Source organism: Gregarina niphandrodes (assembly GCF_000223845.1).
Source record: "Gregarina niphandrodes unplaced genomic scaffold scaffold00042, whole genome shotgun sequence".
In the NCBI taxonomy this organism is placed as follows: domain Eukaryota; phylum Apicomplexa; class Conoidasida; order Eugregarinorida; family Gregarinidae; genus Gregarina; species Gregarina niphandrodes.
The window spans coordinates 79,903-89,622 of record NW_011645810.1 but is presented as its reverse complement, the minus strand read 5'-3'; the positions used below and the strand labels follow the sequence as shown (position 1 = coordinate 89,622).

The 9,720-nt window shown below is 49.0% G+C and overlaps 7 protein-coding genes across 7 annotated transcripts; 2 read left to right on the top strand and 5 right to left on the bottom strand.

The window, feature by feature from the left end:
• Window positions 1–678: 678 nt before the first annotated feature.
• GNI_150770 (hypothetical protein) lies at window positions 679–1,803 on the bottom strand (the record flags this gene model as incomplete). The annotated part of the gene is made up of 1 exon (XM_011134465.1): window positions 679–1,803. The coding sequence occupies one exon, from the start codon at window positions 1,801–1,803 to the stop codon at window positions 679–681; it is 1,125 nt and encodes a 374-aa protein (XP_011132767.1).
• A 901-nt stretch (window positions 1,804–2,704) lies between these two features.
• On the bottom strand, window positions 2,705–3,289 carry GNI_150760 (putative transmembrane protein; the record flags this gene model as incomplete). The annotated part of the gene is made up of 1 exon (XM_011134464.1): window positions 2,705–3,289. One exon carries the CDS (start codon window positions 3,287–3,289, stop codon window positions 2,705–2,707), a length of 585 nt encoding a protein of 194 aa, XP_011132766.1.
• Window positions 3,290–4,360: 1,071 nt separating this feature from the next.
• Window positions 4,361–5,916, top strand: GNI_150750 (hypothetical protein; the record flags this gene model as incomplete). The annotated part of the gene is made up of 2 exons (XM_011134463.1): window positions 4,361–4,420; window positions 4,594–5,916. 2 exons carry the CDS (start codon window positions 4,361–4,363, stop codon window positions 5,914–5,916), a joined length of 1,383 nt encoding a protein of 460 aa, XP_011132765.1.
• Window positions 5,917–5,922: 6 nt separating this feature from the next.
• GNI_150740 (prefoldin subunit) lies at window positions 5,923–6,439 on the top strand (the record flags this gene model as incomplete). The annotated part of the gene is made up of 2 exons (XM_011134462.1): window positions 5,923–5,946; window positions 6,092–6,439. The coding sequence occupies 2 exons, from the start codon at window positions 5,923–5,925 to the stop codon at window positions 6,437–6,439; spliced, it is 372 nt and encodes a 123-aa protein (XP_011132764.1).
• A 242-nt stretch (window positions 6,440–6,681) lies between these two features.
• On the bottom strand, window positions 6,682–7,776 carry GNI_150730 (brix domain protein; the record flags this gene model as incomplete). Its single annotated transcript, XM_011134461.1, has 1 exon — window positions 6,682–7,776. One exon carries the CDS (start codon window positions 7,774–7,776, stop codon window positions 6,682–6,684), a length of 1,095 nt encoding a protein of 364 aa, XP_011132763.1.
• A 437-nt stretch (window positions 7,777–8,213) lies between these two features.
• GNI_150720 (actin) lies at window positions 8,214–8,546 on the bottom strand (the record flags this gene model as incomplete). The annotated part of the gene is made up of 1 exon (XM_011134460.1): window positions 8,214–8,546. The coding sequence occupies one exon, from the start codon at window positions 8,544–8,546 to the stop codon at window positions 8,214–8,216; it is 333 nt and encodes a 110-aa protein (XP_011132762.1).
• A 154-nt stretch (window positions 8,547–8,700) lies between these two features.
• Window positions 8,701–9,015, bottom strand: GNI_150710 (actin; the record flags this gene model as incomplete). Its single annotated transcript, XM_011134459.1, has 1 exon — window positions 8,701–9,015. The coding sequence occupies one exon, from the start codon at window positions 9,013–9,015 to the stop codon at window positions 8,701–8,703; it is 315 nt and encodes a 104-aa protein (XP_011132761.1).
• Window positions 9,016–9,720: the final 705 nt, after the last annotated feature.

Genomic DNA, 9,720 nt, shown 5'->3' with positions numbered 1-9,720 from the left:
ATAATTACCGGCCCCCTTAGTTACCGGCCCGCCTCCCAGATTTCGATACTGTTTCTATCAGCATGAGATTACCACAAATTACGTGTCGGTCGAACTGGATCGAAGAGCAGACGGAGACATTCAGCATCTGTTTGGATTGTTGCTGGATCGCCGTGGCATCGATGAAACTTAGACTTTTCAGACTGCCGCCTCATGTGTTCATTTTTCGTTTGTTTGTTGAGCTTGTTCATGGCTCTGGAGAACCGTCGGGGTCTCGCCTCGGGCGTCCCGAGTATTTGGCCAACGAGGTGGACTGCCAATAATTGCGCGGATTAGGAGAATACACACAGTGGATTGAACACGATCTCCGATCTCATGACGACTCCCTAATCGATTGGATTATTTTACCGTTTGGCGCCCAGCGACCCGCCTGATGATATACCGTCATGGAGTTGATCTTTTTAACCAAATTATCCGACCAGACCTGATTTTTGAAGGAGGAGTTCTTAACTGGAACTGTGTGTGCAAAGTGAAGGGAGGTGGGTGGTCATGCAACCGCAGTTTACAATGGTATCTAGAGGCAGAACATTGGAATGCCCGGTTATACTACACCGGTTATACTACACCGGTTATACTACCCCGGTTATAATACTGCGTAGCACGTGTTAGGTTGAATGGTAATGTGTTTAATGATGAAGCCTATTTGGATTGTTGTTGTATGGCGGTAGTGATGGTGTTAATAAGGCCTAGAGCTTGGGGTAGACATTCGTTGGATATATCTGTTTTTCGTTGGTTTAGTTCCAGCAGTCGTTGGGCTGTAATTTGGCTGGCTTTAGAGAAGACGCTATTGCGTATATTGATAACGTCTTGTCTGACTTGAGCGGGGTCCTTTTGGGGGTACAATCTTTTAACTTGGGCAGGCCACACACGTGCGATAAGATCGCGTGCTAGAGTTTCGACTTCTTTGAAGCCGGGGTAATCTTTTATTGCTGCTAGCGACTGGCCGCCGCCTTGACCGCCAGGAAGTCCTTCGCAAAGTAGGAGCCAAGTTATACCATTGATGGGTTTTCTGTTGAGGCCGGTGGTGCTATAGGTGAGAAGTTGTAGGCCTTCATCATCTTCACCTTCGTGACCGGCGGTTATGCGAGCGGTTGATACGCCGGGTATGATCCGTTGCACGGCCGTCTCGCCGGTTGCCAGTGGTTGGTCAAGGGGTCCAAGTTGGCGTGTATAGCTTGCGCGCGCGACGATGAAAGCTTTCTTTTTGTTGCTGAAGAGCCCCGCTTTCTTATCGCCGAGAGTGGCAGCTTGTTTGAGCAGGTCGTTGGGGGCAAAAGTGACGTCGAAATGTGCCGCTTCCGTCAACGCCGAGTTACTTAAAACCCGACCACTCTGTAATGTAACTTTTTGTACACCAACGTATCCTTCGATCGGCAGAAACATTAACTGGTCAACCTTAGTCCTCGCACCCGAAGACATTTGGACCATCCCATTCATCTTAAACGAGCATTGGTCCGCCATTGTCCTAGTCACACTCGGACCAAATTTCGATGACTTTAACGAAACCGTTTTAGCACTTGTCTTCATATCTGATGACGTAAAGCTCACCAACCTCTGAGCACTTGGCACTGAAGCAAATCGTAACAACTCTTGCGTACTTGGATAACTATCGCATCCACCACAAAATAATACATTCGCTCCTGATATCACATGCGATGTCAAACAACCTCTCATCGAACAGAACACATGACGATTAGCCTCCGGTACAATCTCATAACCATAAGCACCAAGCCATAAAGATGCCACTATGCTTCTGCTCCACATCTTCCTAACGACTCTACCTCCGGACAACAAAAACAAACAAACAATGCACCTCGGTTCGAACCGTACTCTCGACCATAATTTCTCTCCACGAAAAAACCACGACCAACACAAACCTTATCCATAACGAACCCGGTTATCATCCATAACGAACCCGGTTATCATCCATACCCCTATACCTATACCCCTATACCTATACCCCTACACGTATACTATATTTCCCTGCCAGCTCAAATATAACGTAATAGTTACGTGCAGCATTACAAAACAATGACTGCTAGCGCTCTGTAACAGCGTCGCTGTAACAAACATCGTCCCGGGATGACGATGGGCCGTAGTAGTGATCGGAGCGGTCTCAGCATGGTCCGGAATCAACCTTCGGCGACAGATTTCTAGATCGCTACAGCTCGCTTTGTAAGTCATCTTCGTCCACCGTATCACTTGAGGAGTCCGTCAGATATCCGGCATCATCCAAAGGCAGATCCGAACACTTCGGTGCAAGCTTCGGCTTCGACTCCAGAAACCACAAAAAAACAGCTGCCAAGCTGCTCACTAGAAGTGCAGATGCTCCCAGTCCAATGAGGTGCCCTGATGAGTCTTCTCCGGACTCCTCAGAACCCATGGGACTGGGCTGCACGGATTTCATAGTCCTGATGGCTTATTTTCTTCCACAATAAATTCTCTGAAGCGGCTGGTCTTTTAGAGGTAGCAATCTCCCACATAAGAAGACCCACCACCATCATTTCCTTACCCAAGCTTGTTCCCTCCCTCCCTTTGATCCATCCATCCCCCATTTGGTCCGTGTTCGAAATATATGCGTAAAGATGTTGATGATAAAAGGGTAAACGAGGATGCTTCGACGGAACGCAAATTGTGACGTTTTTCCGCTCACATGTTGTTCCGCTCACATGTTGGGGACGTAGGCATATCCGGTGACTACGTATTCTTGAGCACGTGGCGCCGAGGTGACGATTCGTTGTCCCGAGGCACAAGTGTGTGCTAGGGGCGCACACGTGTGCTGCGGCGGCGGCGGCGCACACGTGTGCTGCAGCGGCATCGGCGCCGGCAGCGGCATCGGCGCCGGCAGCGGCATCGGCGCTGGAGGCGCCTGCACAATTACGGGGGGAGCAGGCGGCGGGGGCGCGGGTCGTTTCGAGACTCGCTCTTGGCGGCGGTCTCGTCGGTATTTCCAGAACGCCAAAGCCGTAGCGAAAACGCCTGCCACTATGAGGCCATCGACTAGAGTGAAGGAGCTGCGTTCTTCCGGTTCCTGACTCGTCTCTGTGACCGTGTGGGTCATCACGGGGTAGGTGTGACCAGTTTGCTGTACGGTCTCATGGCAGTGTTGTGTAGTGAAGCCGCCTTGGCATTGCTCTTGCGCCACAAATCCATGCTGTCCTTGATAATGACCGGCGTAGCACTTGTCTTCCACCAGGTATCCCTTCTGACTACCGGTGGGATGGGTCAGGATAGCGGGTACACCTCTCATGTTAACTCGCTTTAAAAATTGGCCGTGAAACCTGACGGTCAAACCGTGTCTGGGTCTAACAATTCTGGCAGTGGATGCTACTGATGGTGGATGCTGCTGACAGTGGATGCTACTGATAGTAGATGCTACTGATAGTGGATGATAGGCCAGGCTGGTGTTGAGATTTTTTGGGCTACTGCCCTCCGGTTTTCGCTAAAATATGTATCGGCCCGGAGGCCGTCTACCGTCGCGTTCCTACGAGGAGCAGTGTCCGATCGGACGGAGCGATCCAGCAGGGCAAATACCTGTAGTGATAGCACCCCCTTCCTACCCAGTATTTCCACCGGGGTCACGTGGGTACTAACTAGGTAGGCACGTGGGTACTAACTAGGTAGGCACGTACGTCGCTGGACAGGTGATTGCTGTTGTAGGTGGGTACTAGTAGTCATTCGTACACGCGGTCTTCTTCGCGAATTCCGTCGTGGCACTCGATTCCTCGGAGTACCAGTTCAATGGTCAATGATAGTGTTTATGTGAGGCTCCCAGTGATCGAGTCAGGGAACACGCCAATAAGTGTTAATTCTTACGCCACTCCACCACAAGTGCAGGACACAAGTCGAGCTATCTCTGGGGTCTCGACTAGTGCTGGCAGCGCCGATTTAAGTGAGTTCGGTGGCTGGCTCTTAGACGCAAACGTATTAGGCAACAACCAACGTAAGGCGGAGCCGGCGCTCCCCCTGCGGTTCCAGTCATACTTTACTAACCGAGAAGTCACCCCAGCCCCCAGCAGCGGCTCACTCAGACATCAGTCGCTCGCAAGGCCACCCCACCCTCAAAAATACGAAGACAGGCTGGCTAGGATCGAACGGAAATTAGACTTAGTAAACAAACACCCAAGTCGACAAACACCCCATATATATTACACCACAAGTCGAGTACGGTTTAGTCACTTGTATCACCTTGATATATCGCGCATACATGCGACACACACGTGTGTTACTGGTCGTGTGGAGGAGTGTTTAGTTCGAGCTTCCTCTTTTTAGATAATCATGCACTTGCATCTGAACAGAGATACTTAGTTTTTTTTTCATCATGACATCCTATGAACCCGAACTACGAATCGCGCGCATAAGCAGGCTAATTGACATCTACGTATGATCTGGGGTTGGCTCTGGGGTTGGCTCTAGGGTTGGCATTGACGTGTGTTGGATGGGATATTATTGACGTATGTTCTGCATTTAGAGCGCACTTAAATCGTTTGTCGAAGGCCAGCGAATCTCAGAACTCAATGTAAGTGGCAAAGAGAAATAAACAAATTCTGTTAGGAGGAGTTCAAAGAAAACGTTTATGCGGATTTGACCAATCAGGATGACTCACTCACGGCATTGGGGGAAGAGATTAATCAGATAGCGGAACAAATCGCACAAAACGGCGAGTGTCTGCGCAACCTACTACAGCAGCACAAAGACTCCGTCTTCCCTGTGACTAAACCAGCGGTGCCAGAATTTGATGGCAGCCATATCGAACGTGCGCGAGAGCAACTGAATAATAAACTAGACACCCTCTTACTACTGAGCCCCGGAACGACGGGGACGTCAATACACGCTCTAGCCTCTTCTGCCCAACCACTCCCACTTAATACTTTACCCCCACCCCCAATTGCTCCCATACCACCACTATCGGGTGGTGCGATGCCCCCACCCGGAACTGTGCCCTTGCTCGGAGCCATACCTCCACTGACGGTGTCGGCGGAGGGATCCGGCGAGTCGATTATGGAGTCGGCGCCATCTGGGCTACCACCGCCATTCACTCTGCGGCCGGCGGCATCCATGCCGCGACTGCCACCTGGTTCGCCAGCACTCTCAGCGTCGCTACAGCCCGCGGGGCTTCCTCTGGAGGAGCTCCGTGGCTCGCTCGCGGGTGCCCGCTCGGCTGACCTCTCGCAACCGTCCTTCTCAGCACAAGACTCCGTGCGTGGGTCCTTTCCCAGCCCAGGCGGCTCCGTACCCGCCTGGGGGTCCGTGTCCGGTCAGGGATCCGTACTGCCCGGGCCCGGGCTTCACTCCGTCCAGAAAGCCGAGAGCGACACCGCCTTGGCCGAGGTTGCCGACCCACTGCACATTCCCGACCCTATCCTGCCGGACCCAGTGCACCACCGGGAGCCGGTACCGCCAGAGCCGGTGCTGCTAGCGCCGGTACTGCCGGAGCCCGTGCTGCTTCAAGTTCTGGGTGACACGCCGGAGAACGACTTGTTCACCAGCGCCGACCAATTCGAGAGTGTTGACCAACCAAACCAACGATTTGGGAACCACCCCCCGCCTGTCCCTCCGACGGCTTATTCCGGCCCTGACTATCTTAACCCCAGCCGCCAAACTCAAGCTCAAGTACAGATGCCCAACGCTGAACACTTCGGTGCCGATAAACGGACTGAGTGCTTAGGGCAGAGCGTCGACTCCACACCCCTCGGCTTCACACCTGGTCTAGAGGCCCCACCGCCTCTCGAGACTCCACCCAAACTCGAGACACCCCCGCCGCTGTTTGAGTCCTATGGCGAAAGGTGGAACCCAGGTCCCGCCGACCCGGAGCAGTGGGTCGCCGAACCAGACCAGTTCCAAGAACATTTTAATTATATCGGCGGAGTTCAGTGAAAAATCATGTCCGCAAACCTGTTAGAAGAGGTACGCCCACACACCAGCACTGCGTGGTTTTCACACACCAGCACAGCGTGGCTTTCACACACCAGCAACCAGCACTGTGTGGTTTTCACACACCAGCATTGTGTGGTTTTCACACACCAGTGGAAGCCACATCGTGTGTGTGTAGTTGAACAGTCAGTTGTCGTCTGCACGCGCGTTGGAGCAGCAGATCTTCATGGCGCGGCGCAAGTTGAACGAGAACTTGTTGGCGACTAAGCGGGCGGAGGCGGCCCTGGAAGAGATTACATCAGGCGAACCACCTAAAAGAACTTTCAGCCAAGCGGGTCAGGCTTTCGTAGCTGTGCCCACGGAGACCATGGCCCAGAATCTGCGCGACGAAATCGCTGCTCTGAAAAACAGTCAAACCGTTCTGAAAGAAACGGATGCCAAGTTCGTCGAACGTTTAAGGAACAAAAAGAACGAACTCAAGCAGCTTGAAGACAAAATTAAAGCCACACCTGTTAAAGCCAACTAGCCAAGGGAGCAAACTCGTCATCTGTCCGTCGTCGGACGATTATAATCGTTGAGGACGATTATAATCATTGTGCTATATGCGTCGTCAGCGGTAAGGGTTACGGAACGGCTGGTGTTGTTGCCAGTGATGTTCGGGCATAATTTCTGGATCGGTCTCGAGGGATGAACAACTCCATCTGACAAAGTTACGTCTCATATAGAAGTTTTCAAAGAAAACAACCACCCTCCGAATGGATAGATCTATTACTCATCACAACCCGAATTTGACTGGTCTACTGTAGAAGCACCATCATCCGCGGAGTCGGCGGATGAGTGGTCATCGTCACCACCAGAGTGGTCTTCATCAGAGTCGTTGTCATCGAAATGGTCATCGCCTGAGCCGTCTGCATCACCAGAGTGGTCATCATCAGACGGGTGTGAGTGGTGGTCGCTGTCTGAGGAGTGGTCGTCTGCTACCTGGGTGTCGGCAACGACTGCGTCTGATGAATTGTTTGTGGGTACTTCCGGACTGAGTACTTCTTGACTAAGTTTTATATTGTTGAATACGCCGTCATGTACTTGGGCTAGTTGGAGAGTGAGTCTTGGTCCAAGTTCGATGAGTTCCATTTGATTGGCAAGTTGTTTTTTATGGTCATCATCTTCCTCAAGTAATTCTTCCTTGACTTCTTGTTTGGGGCGTTCTAATTTTTGTCGTTTAGTTCTTACGTTGTTTCGTTGAGTGCGTGCATGGTTGCGTGCATGGTTGTTGAGTACGACGTAATGCCGTATGTCGAATGTCCTAGCGCCTGCGTAGCATACAATGACCAGTCGTCGAGTAGGAGTTTCTGAAGCGCTGACAGCGGGGAACATGGAAGCGAAAAGTAGTGAGACTTTAGCGAGCTGGTCGGGATGTACGTTATTATCGATAGGTTTCTTGAAGCCTTGGGTTACCATAATGGGTGGCTGCTTGAAGTCGTTGAGGGTCGAGCGACTTTGAAATTGTGTCCGTCTCACATCTGCTGAAAGGGCATAATTGACTACATCAAAGACACCTGTAGGACCCTCACCACCTTTGGTTCTGCAGATCGTCAGCCGCACACCAACCTTGGGCTGAGACATGGCCCACATATGTGATATATGCAACATTCCACCCACGTGCAAGTAATCCTTAATACTCGCTTTCTTCCTCTCCTCCAAATTCGACGCCGTCCAAGGTAAAACCATCCTACGTATGTCACGAGATAATTTCTTAACAGACTTCGTTACACTACCTATCTTAAATACCATGGAACGTGGAATGCGCCGCAGACTACTCTCATCCAATTCAGCATGAGTCCTCTTCTTTCGCCGATGACCCATCACCCTAACAATTTAATATTCGCCCCACTTCATATACCAAATCGGCTGTTGATACCAATCGGCTGTTGACTAATCACAAGGGTAACAGAACCGGGACGAGAACGCACCATGGCTGTGGTCAGCTGTCATGGGAAGACGACGACAGTCAGCTTGTGACTGTGAAGATCATCAGTCTGTGATTCACATGAGTCCAAAAGCCATGTTTGCAACCCGGCCATAACCTAACTCTTCGCATGCTTTTCGTGTGACCCATACATCTTCTCTCGTAGAAGCCAGCAACGATCCAAGGAGAACCCCTCCCTGGACAGCTCCTTCTGTAAATTCTGGTGACAGTAAAAAAGTTCTGCAAAACAAACCAGCATAACGGTGAGCAGAAACCATACCCCACTCCATTCCCATGTTCCATTTCCACGCATGCATGTCCCTTCATCCCTTTCTCACTTGGATATGAGTTTATTGATTTGAGTTTCTTCTATTCTATGTGATATTCCAGGAGTATCTTTAAGACCACCACTGATAATAATTTGATCCTTCATATCTGCTCGTCCCCATGTATCAAGTATAGATAATGTTTCAGCTAGCATAACAGGAATAGATCTTTCATTAGTAAATAACATCTCATATGGTACATAACGCTCTCGATCTATCATTATCTGATTTCCATCTGGTAAAGTAACTTTTGTATTAACACATTGAACATTAGTTGCTCCATTTAATACTTCAAGATTCTTATAAAGATCCCCATAACAAACAAATCCATATCTTCGCATTATATAATTTCCAACCATGTAAGACATAGCAGATGGGATATCATACCCCTTATTTAAATATAACATTTGTAAGAACTGACTGTGGGTAGAAACGTATAAATATGTGTCATGTTCGCACGCAATATGTGTTCGCACGCAATATGTGTTTCGTGTGTTACTTGACTAATTTAAGTCCTCCAATTTTGTTGTTTGTAAACATCGATCCTTTTAAGATAGTACCATCATATATGGTACAACATGATGCACCTGTTTCTCCAAGCTCTAATACAATACCATCCGTTTTTGCCATTCTAGCTATAGTACATGATTGACTTGGTGCAATTAGAAACTTGTTTATCTCTTCTCTTTCAGTCATTAAATTTTCGATACAATTAGAAATATGTTGGTCAAATGGTCCTTTACATATAACTACTCTATCTAAGCTATAATTTGCCTCATCAATAGAACCCAACAACTTATTCATGATCATTCTTTTTCTAGGCCATGTATCAGGACGAAGGATCGAGTATTGACCGATACTTTGTAAATTTTCATCTTCATTCAATCCGCAAACATGAAGATCTTGTTTTCGCATTTTACTCAAACTGAAGCCTGTATTACGCAGGAATTCAATGGCATCCAGCCCAATTAAATCATGCGATATGACGCCAGAGGAACTTAAAATAACCAACGATATAATTACACGGCACATGACATACCTGTGTGTGTATACGACACAGTGTGTGTACAGATTCTAGTTACGATGTAGTTATGATCCAGGTACATATCATCATCAGATCACAAAGGGGGGAGTACTTTAAAATGAATCCTGGAATGCGTTTAACAAAGTCTGGTTTCCCATCGCATACGGTATGGGATCTGAAACATCTAAATAGAGACCTGTCAACTTTGCGGTAGATAATGTGTTAGACACATTCCGTCGTAAGACACGTGTGTGTCATTCGGTCGTGTGTGTGATTATTGTACGTGGCGCCAAGATCGATAGCAGTGATAGTATTTGTCATTTGTGAAAAAATGAGAGTGTTGGCTGTTACGGCTAGTGTAAGTGATTGTAGTCGAAGTAAAAGTTTATTGTTACGCTTCGTTGAAGGTTTAAGGACAGCAGAAAATTTGGAAGTGAAGATTCGCGATGTAGGAAAGACGCCACCACCGCATTTGACAGAGCTTCAGCTTA